The sequence below is a fragment of the Arvicola amphibius genome, chromosome 13, assembly GCF_903992535.2.
Source record: "Arvicola amphibius chromosome 13, mArvAmp1.2, whole genome shotgun sequence".
In the NCBI taxonomy this organism is placed as follows: domain Eukaryota; kingdom Metazoa; phylum Chordata; class Mammalia; order Rodentia; family Cricetidae; genus Arvicola; species Arvicola amphibius.
Genome location: NC_052059.1, coordinates 8,097,751 through 8,113,165, shown reverse-complemented (window position 1 = coordinate 8,113,165; position 15,415 = coordinate 8,097,751). Strand labels below are relative to the sequence as shown.

The following is a 15,415-nucleotide window of genomic DNA, read 5'->3' as shown; positions in this document are numbered from 1 at the left end:
CTGTTCCAGAGGGATAAGAGTCCATCATGGCGGGGCAGTATAGCCATAAACACCAGTCATGGCTACTGGAGCAAGAAGCTGAGACCTAAGGTCTAAGCCGCAACCATAAGTTTGGACTGGAAGTGGTACTGGGCTACAGGATTTGAACTCCTACTCCACCACCACCACCGTGATGTGCTTCCTCTCTAGTAAGGGCTGCACCTCCTGAGCTTCCACAAATACTGCCTCTGATTGGAGACCAAATGTTCAAATACCTGAGCCTATGAGGGACTTTTCTCATTCAACCATCACATTCTACTCCTTGGCACCCACAGTCTGATGGCCATTCATAATGCAAAATGTGTTTAGTTCAACTTCAACCCCCCTTAGTCTTTGTCAGTATTAACACTTTTTAAAAGTCCAGAGTCTCTTCTGATGCTCAAAGCAACTCATAATTGCAAGCCCTTGTAAAATTCATAAAGCAAATGATGTACTTCCAGTACAGGATGGCAGAGAATATACAGTACTGTTCCGGTGTGGATGGCATGATCAGACAATGCCAGGCCAAAGCCAAGCCAAAATCCAACAGGGCAAGCACAAATCCTCACTCAGTGTCCAATATCTACGGCTTAACTTTAAATGGCTTAGATGGCTCTGTCTCAGCAGTTCTGCTTCCTGTAGCATCTCTTCTTCAGCTGGCTCCATTTCTTGTGCATCTCTTTGGCAGATGTCTCATGACACTGGTATCTCCAACATCTTGGAGACTCCTCTCAAAACCAGGCTTCATTCTCACATGGTGGGCTCTCAGGGCCCCCAACTGCCTTGTCCCACGCTGCATGGCCTCCTTGGTTGTCTGAAACAGATGAGGAAGAAGCCATGACCCACTTGCTCTTATCTCCTTTGAGCCTCTATAGCCAGCACTTACTGATAATACTGCTAAATTTGCCTGTCAGTTTCAGATAGATATTGTGCCCTTTAAATCACATTTGCATCAGCTTTTATTTGTTGTTGCTTTCTAGGACCCAATTTGAAATACATGATCCTATAAAGGACATTGATTATTCCAATCACCATATCTGTTCTTAAATTATTTTCAGTTTTTATTCACATTGGTGAGATTCCTGGCTGCCAGTTTACCAATCTGTTATGCCCCTGTGTTGTGAGGGTTCTCATCCTGCTTTAGTCAGTGTGTTTAAACTACAAACACAATTAATTAGATAAACTTGTAGTTATATATATTTGGTGTGCTTTGGGTTTTGATGCTATTTTAGAAGTGTATGATATGGAATTGATATTTATAACAGCATAGTGAAAAGGATGGGGATGAAGAAAACAGGATAAAACAATAAGGACTGTGAACACTCAGGAATCTGCAAGGACACATTTGATAGTGTGGTCAGAACATAAGCATCTGCATAACTTAAACATCTGGAGTATAGTTACAGAATATATAAAAGAAGAACTTACTGTGTAATTTTCTATAGTTTAAGAATTTGGAAGCTGATTAGCTTTGGGGTTTGTGCTCAGGATCTCTAGGAAGATTGCTTTGAAGACTCCAGGAACTTCTACCTGAGGCTTAAGTGGAATTGGAGGGCTGTCTCCAAGTGTGGGTCACTGGCTTGACTGTCGGCATAGGACTTAAGTTTCTTTTCAGCATGACTTCTCCGTAGAGTACTGTGAAATGCTGTAGCCTTCAAAACCAGCCTCGGGAATCACACATACCATACTAAGCTCATCTTTTCACTGGAGAAAGTGATGCATGATGGGGTAAATGGGAAGGTTGTCCATGGTGGTTGCAGAGAGTGGGAGTGCTCACCCTTTTCTACCTAGAGAAGAGGGGTGTGAGTCCTGTGAGTCTCTTGTTTGTGAGTCTCTCTTGTTTGTAAGTCTGGCTGCCCATAAGCTGCAGATAGGCCATGGTGGTATAAGGGGTTTCTGCCTGTGTGGAGATGGAAATGAACCTCTGCTGTTATTCATGCTCTTTACTGTGACTCTGCCCTCTGCCTAAAGAACACACTCCATTTAACTCCCACCCCCTCCACCTTCTCCCACAGCTTCCGTCAATCTTTTCCTCAGAGAGCCCTCTCTCTCTCTGCCCATATCCATTCCTGGCCTCAGAAGGCGGGTCTAGGGAATCTGATCAAGAAATGTCTAAATTTATAAAAAGCACCCAGAAAAAAATTACAGAACAAGTATAAATTAATGGAAACTCAATTTCTAAATACGTCTTCTATATGTCATAGTTCAAAATCTTAATCAATTATCCCCTGTATTTTCTACTCTATATTCATAAACAACAACAACAAAACAAAAACAAAACAAGACGAACAAAAAGCAGCAACAGCAAAAGTCCTCTCCTGGTGAATGTGTGTGCTTTCTTTGCTCTAAGAATTGACAAACAATTTACATATTAAACATGTCTCTGTAGAAGACTTGGGCTAAGGCCCTTGTGGACTGTCCAAGCATGACCATTGGAAAGAGATTTGAGCTATATGGTGGGATTGTGTTTGTTTCTGGAGATGTAATTATCTAGATTTAGTCTGTTACATTATGCTTTTTATATTCTACAAAAAATGAGCAAACTGAAGACTGAATGTTTGCTATGTGCTGGTTATGGAGCTTGCCATAGCTCCATCAGGGAAGTTTCAGCTAGAAGCTGTAACCCTTTCCTCATCAAACCAGCACAAAGGACACAGCACTCATACAGCTGTCTCAGTCATCCCAGGCAAAGCGATTTTCCCTGTGGCACTTCCTGTTCCCTGCCTGATTTCTTGAAGTTAGCTGGTAAGAATAAGCTATTAGCAAGCTTAAGTCAGTGATAATTAGCTGAACATTATTATTTCAAAGTGGTGTGGCTGTGCCAATTAAGTGGGTAATTAGGAAAACCCCAGGACAATAAATTAAGACACAGCCTCAACACCAGGGTCCCATCTGTTCACCAGCATGCTTTCCAATTACCCAAGTTTCTCAAAGCAGAACATGTGATGAAGGGATAGTCTACATGCACCCTGTGTTTGAGTGAGAGAGACTGTCCTAGGTGCTTTGCAAAATTGAGATAGCATCATGTATGATTTTGGTGTCCAAGTTAGGAGTAGGAGGACCTTTAATACTTGGTGTATATTTAATCTTTGAAACAAAATATGATTCCTTAATTTTCTCATTGGAACATCATACCCATAATACCCATTTTAAACTATGTTTATTATGATTTGGGTGAGCCTTTTCCACTTGGATTAATAGAAGCTATATTTATTAGAAATTGAAACTGAAATCGACTCTTGACATTTCAGTGTTTATAGAGACCAATAAGGAAGACTATCGTGTTGATTGGGGATGCCATTGTCAACTAAAGCAAATCATATCCGTGTGTGTGTGTATGTGTGTGTGTATCCAATATATTAAGTGTAGGGGAAATTTTACATATACTCAATAAGAACACTAAATCTATTGGGTTTGTTAACAATACAAATAAAATAGATTTGCATTAAATGGATTAGTTTCTTAAAACACATTAGTTTATAATTCCTGAATAAATTATAATGCTTTATTAATGACATAAAATGAGTTAAACTTGATGATTCTACAGAATACTGGCTGTATATAATTTTTAAATGGTAAATAAATCAACCTTGAGATACACTGGGCTAAAGGTAACATTAGAAATGTAAGCATTCTATGCATAAATATATACATAGCACAGAAAAAAAGAAACTTCTGAGAATTTACTATCTTTTATAATAATAAAGAATGCAATTTACAATCTGTTTCCTAAAAGGAAGTAAGTCCTTTGAGGTGTCATTATTTATTACCTGAAAGTTTAATTTAGTAAAATAAAGGTCATGCTCTTTGAATGAGAAAATTTCTGTTTAATTTAAAACAGTACTTAGCGAGTGGTGCTACTAAGTAAGTACTTCCAGGGCAAGACAGACCTCAGCAGAGCTTCACACAGGGTGCAAGAGGTGAGGCTGGAGAGGAGCATGGAAGGAGGGAGCAGAGTCCCAAGCAGGCCAGAGCGGAGAGCTACATGAGTAATGAAGACGAAACTGCAGGAGTCAGAACTCAGGCCCACAGGAAGCATCTAATGCCAGAAGGCAGAGCTAACATGTGGCAGAGGTTTAGGATCCTGGGTCTTGAACCTTTGGGGGTCATGTACCCCACAGAGAACTGATAAAGCCTTCTCAGAGACAGGCTCATAAACAAGCACAGAGAGAGAACTGTGTTGGCGTGGAAAGCAATTTGCTCCAGATGAAACTAATTCAGAGAACGATGCCCTTAAACACACACACACACACACACACACACACACACACACACACACCCTGTCTTTTATTTTCTCTTAGCTCATGGGAAACCTCCCAGCCATTGCATAAGACATCTTGACATCTTAAGTTAATGCTAGCCCGCAGATAACTAAATGGACACTGAGCACCTTTTGTCCTGAAAGGAAGAAATAGTGTCCAGTAGTTGATGTGATTGCACATTACAGTTAGTACATGCAGATTTAATATCTAATAGATTTTCATGTCTTTGTTTTGACTGACAAGTACTAAATGCTGTAGAAAACTGTGAATCTATTCCTGCTGAGTGAGAACTCTCATTGTTCACTTGTTCGGATGACTGTAGGCTTATGTCAGGGAACATCACGAATACTGGAAATTTTCACGCTCCATTGATGCTCTTCTAAGCATTGTTCATTGTGCTAATCTGGGACATCTGTAATAGCACACTTGGCCATTTTGATTAAATGAGTGAAAACAATTTTTCACATATTTCTCACTATAGGAAAAATAAGAAAATATGCTTCAAACCATGAAAGGGAAAAATCCTTTACGTTGGACAGATCTCAAACTCTTTCTCCAAAAATCGATTTCCAAGTAATAGATTTCTCAGGTATACCTGGGGTTTTCAATAATGGTTATAACGTGACAGTTGAGTTGTCTCATTTTTAGCCTCAAAATATCCCCCTGCAAGGAAATCAAGCTGTGAATGGAATTTTTGCCAAATGACACACCAGAAATTGTTCCCCCTTCTCCTTACTTTTTCTTTCCTTTGCCTTCCTCCCTCTTCTTTACCTCCTTTCATTCTTCCTTCCTCCTCAAAGAGGTGAATGTTCCTTCCACCCAGTCTCCTCAGAAGGTCAACAAACATCCACAGTTCTGAAAAGAAATCCAAATTAAATTCCCGTTTTCCCACTATTTTAAAAGGTGACTATTCAAGCTCATGTCATGTGGAAGTAGATGACGTTTATGAATACATAAGTCATTTCAGGATTTTACACAGCCTATTGGAGGCAGGTAGACAGTAAACGAAGCTTGTCCCTGTTCAAATGGAGAAACAATGCTTGCATTTGAAGCAGCATGGTCCTCCAAACATTGAAGCTCTACGTTCTACTTTGTTGGGCATGGCAAAGAATATTTCTAACACTCTGTCAGTGGCCTTTGAAGTGTTTTAAAGACAGAAATATGCATCAGGGAAATGGAGAACAGGAAGGGCCAAGAGGTTCTATAATAGCATTGTTTTCCATTTCCTGTCTAAAGGAGACACCAAAGTTATAATTGTCCTAACTGTCTTTACAATGGTAAAACAAATGTGTGTCTAGTGTAGGACTGTATCATTTAATAGAGACAGTCCTATTATTTAGTGTTTATTCATTAACTGTCCTCTCTAAGAAAGAAATCCGAGCACTGTTCCCTAGTGTCTTTAGAATCACATGAGGTTTGGTTCTCTTGGAAGTGGATCAAATGGAGTTTTAAAGCAAGTTTCAGGGTAATTCTTTGTGCTTAGACTCATATTTGTAGAGTTAATCGACATGTCAAGTCGCATTCTAGAAAATATGACTTTTCTTTGACTTTTGAAATCAATAGAACTAAAGCTCTTCTCTTGCTATATTGGTTTACCTTCCACTACCAAGAATCTTGTTATAAATCAAATATTACAACTTTCAGATCTGGTAAATTGAACAGGCTCACCGGATTTATAACCTTCATCTTATTTGGCTTTGTGTATAGTTTTCCATTAAAACTAATCCTGATGTAAACACACACACACACACACACACACACACACACACACACAAACACACACCCACACAAATGAAAAAAATACAAGAAGAATAGAAAACTTTAATTTCCATCAGGTTGAATATATTTTGAATGTTATAATTCAGTAAAACAGTTACACATTTTGACTCCTGCTCACTAATCATTTCTGTGCTCAACTATGTTCATAGCAGCATTGTTTATCATAGCCCAAACCTGGAAACAACATAAATGCCCCTCGACCAAAGAATGGAGAAGGAAAATGTGGTACATTTACACAATGGAGTACTACACAGCAGAAAAAAATGACATCTTGAAATTTGCAGGCAAATGGATGGAGCTAGAAAACATCAAGTAAGGTAAACCAGACCCAGAAAGACAATTATCATATGTACTTACTCATAAGCAGCTTTTAAACATAAAGTAAAGAAAACCAGCCTACAAATCACAATCCCAGAGAACCTAGACAACATAGAGGATCCAAAGAGAGATATACACAGATCTAATCTACAAGGGAAGTAGAAAAAGACAAGATCTCCTGAGTAAATTGGCATCATGGGGGACCATGGGAGAGGATTAGAGGGGAGGGGAGAGGCAAGGGGAACAGAGAAAAAAATGTATAGCTCAATAAAATCATTAAAAAGACTGTAATTTTAAAATCTAGTCCCTGTTTAGGCTACAACAGTGTGCAGGAACTTCTGCCATGACTTTCACAAACACACCAGACAGGCCCCTTACTGGGACATTGTGAGTCCCTAGCTAGCAAACTGTGTGGTGCCAGAATTTCACCTGGGAAGTGATTTTATATTCAGTGGAGTATAGTTCCTGTTTCCTGCTCTATACCTCTTCTCTGCTTAGGAGTCAGAGAGCCTGGGTAAACAATTTTTATTAAGTAAATAAAGCCCTGACATGAAAAATTACTTTTACATATAACATACAATTATTAGATAATAGAGAAGTAAAAATGAGAAAAAAAGCAGAAATAGTCCATTTGCAAATGGTATAAAAGAGAGTATTTTTATTAATATTGTAATTCTAAGAAGGCACAGTATTATCCAGTCTAACATTACTCCTAAGTACCAATAAAAGAAATATCCACGACTTGACCCAAAATGTTGTATTCCCAGATGTATGAAAAAATGAGAAGAGACAGCTCAGTGGGTAAATTGCCTGCGTGGCACACATGTGAGGGCCCATTCATTTCACCGTCTAGGCCCATTCATGACACCGTCTAGGCCCATTCATGACACCGTCTAGGCCCATTCATGACACCGTCTAGGCCCATTCATGACACCGTCTAGGCCCATTCATGACACCGTCTAGACTCATTCATGACACCGTCTAGACCCATTCATGACACCGTCTAGACCCATTCATGACACCGTCTAGACCCATTCATGACACCATCTAGTCTCACTTGTGGCTCTGTCTGGGTTTCATGATCAGATTCCTTTTCTCTGCAAAAGAACTGAAAGGCAAGAAAAATCTCACGTGCAGCAGGTAGCTGTGGGGAAATTCTAGAACACAGTAGACAAATCCACTGAAGTATGGCTTGTTCAGGGGAGAGGAAAGACACACAGGATTCTCTCCCCATCCTTCCTCTCTCTTCTTCCTATCCTCTCCTCTTCCTCCTCCTCCTCTCCCTCCTCTTTCCTTCCTTTCTCTACTTCTCTCCCCAACTCTCCTCTTCTCTCTCCCTCTCTCTCCTTCCTCTCAGCCTCTCACCTTCTCTTATGTTTCTTCTCATATACTCATACTTACATACTCATACTCTCATACTGTTACATTCCTTGCATAACAGATATACACAAACACACACACACAGAGAGAGAGAGAGAGAGAGAGAGAGAGAGAGAGAGAGAGAGAGAGAGAGAGAAAGCACACAGACAGACCATCTGTACAGAAGCAGAAGAGCTGGGGGCGCCAGAAAAATCCAGTATCTCTTTAATAGGTGTACTACTTAGTCTTTGAAGGTTTTTCTTCCCCTAACTTAGGGCTGGTCAATTTGAACAAAGAGATTTTGGTTTTTAATTTTATATTTATTTAATTTATTTAATTTTAAGTTGCCAAGATTTTGTCTCAGCTCAGGAGTGTGTAGATGAAGCTTGCTACTTTATACAAGCTCTGTCTGTCTTTCTTAGTCATGAGCCCTGACCCCATCTGTCTGCCTTTCTATCTGTCTAACTCCAGTAGTTCATTCACATGAGCAAGTATACATACCACATACTACATACTATTCTACCCAGTGTAGGTAGATTATACAATTTCAAAATGAAGGTAATAGTTATTTGTGGAGTGTCCTGAATTAGATTCAGGAGCACTGCAGATGTACCATTTCACTTAACTTTCTTGTTGATTTTGACCCAATTATAAGTAACTTGGCATGCACATTTCAACAAGTAGAATTTGCCACACTAGCTGCAACTTTAATTGAAATGAATAAAAGTTACGCTGTAAAGAAATTACATCCTTTTCCTTGAGTGGACACCCAGTTTCTTTATGGTGGCCAGATTTGTTTTAAATCTTTTCCATCTGCTCAAGTTGTTCTTTTCTTTTTAATGTTTGATATTTTTGTTCAAAGTACCCTTTAATGAAGAACATGGTCAACACCTTTTAAAGTAGATTTTCACAATACAGAATATTGATATTAGATCTAGGCTTGAATGTCCACTTTTGTATTTTCCGGGTGGGTTTTAAGTCACACAAGAGCAAAATGCATTTAGAACGCATTTTCTTATTGGGATGATGAAGGATAGTGTGGGATGCCTTGTCTGATCCTTGCAGCTGGCTGTAGACTGTCAGCTCAGGGCTAAACTAAAACTACAGGAGAAGCCTCATCATGGAGCTCCTGTCAGAAAAGAGCTGCCAGAAAGGATGTGGAAAGATACTTGTAAATTTCTTTTTTTTTTTCTTGTTTGTTAAACCAAGCTTTATTGATAAAATGGAATTCAGAATATCTTACTAGGAACAGCAGCAGGCCCAGCCAATCATGATAGGAAAAAAAAATGTGGCAGTCTCCTACTGTGTAGGAAGCTGCTGCTTACCAATTAGTAACTGAATGTAGGACTCATGAAGAGGTGCAAAGAATCAAGGCATTTCAGCCCCAAATCGATACTGTCACCAACACTTGGTGCCACCTGCAGTGCTCTCAGCTGCAGGAGAGGCCATCCTAGAGACAGGTAAGAAGGAGAGGCTGCACGAACAAGCCAGTCCCCCGCCAGAACACAGACAGTTTTCCATAACTCCCTGGGTGTACAAAGTGCTCATATTTAATTATGAACTGCTTTAAAATCACGGTCAACGATAAAGGAAATGTTTGGCTTGTTGTGTGACACAACAGATACAGTCGTGCTGGGACAGGGAGAGCAGCAGCCACGTAGCTCGATGCTCATGTGCGCATGATTATGAAGAATTCCAAAATCTTACAAAGCTGAACACCCAGGGAGTTATGGAAAACTGTCTCTGTAAATTTCTTAGAATCCATTTCTATCCCCCATTTCTTTCCATGTTGCTTCTTCTGTTACCATCAACTCTTCATCTCCTTTGGAGTGTAGAGGAATCCCTGTCAGTCCTTAATGAAATAAAATCATGTCAGGTGAACAAGACTTCCTGCAAGGATGGGAAAACCTGGAATCATTTAACCAGAGAGGAAAAAAGACTCTGCAAATGATGCTGAACAAACCTTAGGTCACAGTTCCATGATGGGAAGTGGGTTCAGATAGGGTTCAGAGAACAGACCCCAGGAGTTCCTTGGGTGGTACAAACATATTTAAAACAAAACCGTTATCGTAGACTTAACATTTTTGAAACACAATCTGTTTGTGATAAATGCTAAGCATTGCTTCCTAGGAAATTGTGACCATGTATTTCTCTGGGCTGGGAAACCTAGATTTCAGCTGTTCCTATGGTTCATCAAACTACACACATTGTACACACACTGAACTATTTTCAAGTGCTGTGGGATAGAAATCTAAAAATTGTTTTCAAATAGAATGACTTAGGTGAGAATAAAGTTAAGTGATTAAATATAGATTGAGAACAGCAAGAGAAAATAGTTCTTATCTCAAAGCATGTAATTATATATTTCCTCTGCTGAGCTGGAGACTGACATTTTAAATGCCGACTGTTTGACAGCTGTGGTCAGACATCTCTACAGGGTTGAGCCTGCTCATTAGTGCCACATTAACCTTAACTTTGCCTCAGGCCATTAACTAGCAAACTGCACATTTGACCTTTGTTCTACAGATATTTTCAAACAGTGGGCAAGGTACTGCTTTTAATTTGGGTTCTGTATTATGTGTGGACTGACTTTATGGGTAAGAGAAAAAAATCAATACATGTCATTAAATAAAGAAACATGTGGTTGGAGACATTACACAGAGAAAAGATCCATTTGGAAATGTGATTATTTTCCGATATTTTCCCAGATAATTAGCTTTGGTACAAATTAGAAATAGTGCCTACTCTCTCCAGTAGAAAAGATAGTGATGAAGTACAACACATGACAATATATAGATAGCTGAAAGGAAACAAACTGCCAGAAGATAAGGACCATGAAATAAAACTTTATTTTTAGAAGTACCTAACAAATGCAATGCAAACCCAAATGTAAATTAGTCACATGGCTAAAGGCATGTGGTTCTCTAGACGAACAAAGTTTAACTTTATTTGGGCACAACTCTTCACACCCAATGTATGAGGCATATGTCAAACTTATAAATTATAATTTAAGTTAGCTTAATCAAGTATTTTATTAGACTGTGTACATGTGACTATATACTATTTATAAAATACTGTACCACAGTTCATACTTAAGTGTGATATATATTTGTGGAGTTTCAGGGGTTCATGTTATCCAGTTAAATATGGGAATAGCTTGGTACCAAGTTTGTAGAACTAACTTATCCTTATATGCTGCCTTTCTAATGTTCCCCCCTCTGTCTGAGAGCTTGTTAATATCCAGGTAGTGAAAGTTGGGGAAGGGTAAACATCAGCCTGTCAAGGTCAACTTTGCTTACTTCAGAAGGGTACAAACACTACAAAGAAACTCATTAACTCATTCTTTAGATAAAACCTATGAATTATCTTATTGCTCAGTGAAAGATGTTGCTTTTGTTATTAAAGGTAATTACTGTATTATGCCCATTGAAAGTGTTATTCTATTTTATAGTAGTAACCAAGCATGATCACGTCAATGAACCACGAAGAAAAAAATCACAGACTGATTACATTTCCTTTTATATATTTGAGCATGCGATGTATCAGGAGACTCTTCTGATACTGTTGGCCTCAAGGGCATGAAAAGCAATGAAGCAATAACTATGCTAGTCCATGTTTCTACCCTGTCTTCAGTAAGCTCAGGGCAAACAAGGCTGCAGGCTATGAATGAACAATTGTGTTATAGACCTTTTCTTTACTGAGCCAGCACTGAACAAGTCTGGTCATTAGGTAGTGATTAGAATTTACTCTGCTCTCGGCTTCCTGTACTGCGTATTTTATATATATATACATACATATGTATATATCTGAAATATATAGGTTTTTCCTATCTGAACATTCCTATATGAACATACTACATCCTCAGTGCAGATTTTCACAAAAGATAACAAATCTGTTTTCTATCATAGCAACATACATATAAATGATGTTTTTGCTTTCTTAATGTGATAATATCCATAAATTATTGGAACTATAGAAGTACTCCTCTACTTAATATTTTGAAATTTTGATTTGTTAAACCTTCAACATTTTTCTGACATTGATAATTGATATTACACAATGCTGTTGTGGAAAAGGTCAAAGGAGATCCTGGAGTTGGTTCTTCCCTACCATGTGTTTCTTTGGATTGAACTCAAGTCAACAGTTTGGCTGGCAGGTACCTTTACCTGCTGAGCCAACTCAACAATCCTCCCTGTATAGTTTAGTTTTTTTTCCATGTGATGACGCCATATAGGTAGAAGGTGCTACTCAAAAATGGCTTCTTCAGGTTCTTTGTAATTCATAATGAGTGCCTCTGTGATGGAATACTATAGGATCTTAATACACAGTGAGGCTAAATAGTAATGGGTTATTATATTTCAATGTAGTTCATTCCCTGGGATTGCTACTGAGTTAGTAATCTTGACATTTAGAAACCTAACATTTTTTCCTCATTTTTTTTTATTAAAGATTTCCATCTCCTCCCCTCCTCCTCCCCCTTCCCTCCCCTCCCTTCCACCCATACCCTCACTCCCTCCCTCTCCAGGTCAAAGAGCCATCAGGGTTCCCTTCACTATGTTAAGTCCAAGGTCCTCCCAACTCCCCCTAAGTCCAGGAAGGTGAGCAACCAAGCTGACAAGGCTCACAGTGAGCCCGGTGGTAAAAAACAATGACATCTTGAATTTTGCAGGCAAATGGATGGAAATAGAAAACACCATCCTGAGTGAGGTAACCCAGGCCCAAAAAGATGAACATGGGATGTACTCACTCATAATTGGTTTCTAGCCATAAATAAAGGACATCGAGCCTATAATTCGTGATCCTAGAGAAGCTAAAGAAGGTTAATCCAAAGAAAAACATATAGTTATCCTCCTGGATATTGGAAGTAGACAAGATTGCCGGACAAAAAATGGGACACCTAACATTTTGATAAACTATACTACGAGCATACACTGATTCTTCACAATCTAGAAGTAGGTCCTATGGGTTAAAGAATTCTAAGGGATCTTTCTGTTTGAGTTTATGAGTAGCATCATTAATAAAAAAAGAATATAGTACTAATTTTCAATTCTGAAAACTATTAAAAACCAAGACATCACCTAGGGCTAATTTACCAAGCATTTGAGTATCTGTTGGGTATTAATGATGATCAAACGCTCAGAACAAATGTAGGACAAGGTAGAGGTTTTGCTGTGAGACATCATCCATCAGAAGGGAAAGAGAAAGGGCAAAATTAGGAGGCAAAGCCCATCTGTTTGAAGTCTGAAGAATTTATACATTTTTATATGACCTGATAGATCATGCTTTAAATAAATGCTCAGACAGAGAACACTTTCCCATATCCTCTTAAATAGTGCAATTCAATTGCTCATATGAATTATATATGATTTCTATATTTTAGTGATGTTTCCAGGCCAAGATAAAAAATTGGCATAAGTAACATAACTACTGAAGGATAATTAACAAGAGCTTTTAACTTTTTTCATGTATATATCATGCTTCCAAATTTAAAGGATAATATCTTCATGATGATAAAAAAGTAAATATATGGATTAGTCACACCCATAGCACATATATGTGCAGGTGTATATATACACAGTAGGTCTATATCGCCATTAGGCAATTTGTAACATGTTTCTCACAGATCCCATTTAAGTTCAGGACCTCAATCTACCAGCATGAACCAGGAAGCCTTCTCTCAAAGAAGCCGTACAGTTTCTGCTACTTACACTGAATCAGGAAGCTTTCTTTTTAAGAAGCCGCAACTCTGCTCACTGCCAGTGAACAGAGACTATCTGAAAAATATGTCGCTACAAGAAGCTGCTGCACTCTGTTTTTTTGTGTCTAAAATTCCTTCCCAAGCTCTCAGTTTTTATGTGGATGTAGTTGCCCCACAATGGCACCATTTATAGACAAAGACTGCTTGTTTGTTTCCCAGCTGCCCAGTGCAGAATAGTCACAGAGAAATTATATTAATTACAGCACTGTTTGGCCAACAGCTCAGGAATATTTCTAGCTAGCTCTTATATCTTAAATTAACCCATTTCTATTATTTTGTATTTTACCACAAGGCTCATGGTTTGTTATCTCTTACTTCTTAGGAAGCTACAAGGTGTATGCCTCCTTTGGCAGATATATGGCAGCCCTTTGACTCCACCTCTTCTCTTTATATTTGTTTGGATTTCCCATCTGGCTTTACTCTACGAAGCCATTGGCTGAAACAGCTTTATTCACCAACTAATAAAAGCAGTGCATATACAGAGGGGCATCCCACATTACCAGTTGCTGCACTAGCTTGCCATAGAGACCAGGCAGTAGTGGAGCATGCCCTTAATTCCAGAACTAGAGAGGAGTATAAGATTAGAGGAGAGAACGCTCACTCACAGTTTCCTTCTGAGATTCCTGGAGGCAGGATCACCAATTTGGACTGAGGTAGAGGTGTAAGAGCCAGTGGCTGACTATTTTGCTTTTCTGATCTTCAGGTTGAACCCTAATTTCTGTCTTTGAGCTTTTATTAACCATGCTTCACATACACACAGGACGTCTGAAAGTGAAGTTGTGTTCTCCTCCACTTTAGGTGTTGATAGTTTTTTTCTCTTTTTTTCCTGAAGCCAGAGCTGTCTGATTCTGACAATTCCAACTCTCAAGCCAACCTCCGAGATACTTTGTCTCTTCTTCCTGTATGCTTAGATTACAAGTATCCACCACATCTGTCTAGTTTTCATAAATTGTGCTTATATGAACACTGGCATTTGAATTTGAAAAGCAAACTTTCTTTGTTCTTCTAGGTCCTGATTTTAAAACTCAAGTCATTGCTTTCTAAGCAAAAAAATGCAAAATTCTTCATTATCATTGAATTTTCCCTTCTATAATCCTCAGGGGCAGGAGAAATAGAATGTGAATACATAAAAAAGCAAACCTTAGTTGATATACTAAACATTCTTCACTCTATTAAATTTTACTGTAGTTCTTCTGGAATATTTTATATCTAGCTCTTAGTGTCATGTATAATAAAAACTTACTACTTTGTATTCCTTGTTACCCAAGACTCAGAAATATAAGTTGAATAAACCTTTATTCAGGAGGCAATTCATTAGCATGTTGTAAGCCTGATGTTTTCCATATAAAATAGAAAATATTTTGTGTTTCTGTGTTTAGATACCAATGACTTGGTAAGGATTTAGGGAGACTGAAGTGGTGTGTGTGTGTGTTTGTGTGTGTGTGTGTGTATGTATATGTGTGTACGTATGTGTGTACATGGTATTCAAAACCTTTTGTCTTTAAAATAAGACTAATAGCCAGTAAAATTTTTTAATCAAAACACAAATGTAGATACTAAGATGGCATTCTTCTATAAAATAACTTTACTGGTTGTTAGAAAAAGTCATAAATATATAAAAATAAATAAAATATAGTATCCTATAAGAAGCATGTAGTAATTTTTATGTGGATCCTCTCTATGGGTTAATGTTATCTTTTTTTTCCATTCAGAGAATTCATCAACAGCCTTAGACTGCACAGGTCTTTCTATGGTAGCCTGGCTGATCAGCTTTGCATCACTGAATTAGCTGCTGCTGAAGGAAGGCCCTGCTGGAATGGAGAGGACATAGTGAAAAGGTGAGTTCTGTGCAGAGTTCCTTTCCTTCCTTGCTTTCTTCTGGTGGAGCCGAATAGATGCATAACTGTTGGCACTTTACAAC

General features: G+C 38.5%; 1 protein-coding gene across 1 annotated transcript in view; it reads left to right on the top strand.

Moving 5' to 3' along the window:
- Gpc5 (glypican 5) overlaps nt 1–15,415 on the top strand; it is a 522,879-nt gene that overhangs the window by 227,487 nt on the left and 279,977 nt on the right. Inside the window, exon 5 of the mRNA XM_038310428.2 lies at nt 15,207–15,332. Within this exon, the coding sequence (XP_038166356.2) occupies nt 15,207–15,332 (126 nt within the window). The remainder of the gene's footprint in view (nt 1–15,206; nt 15,333–15,415) is intronic.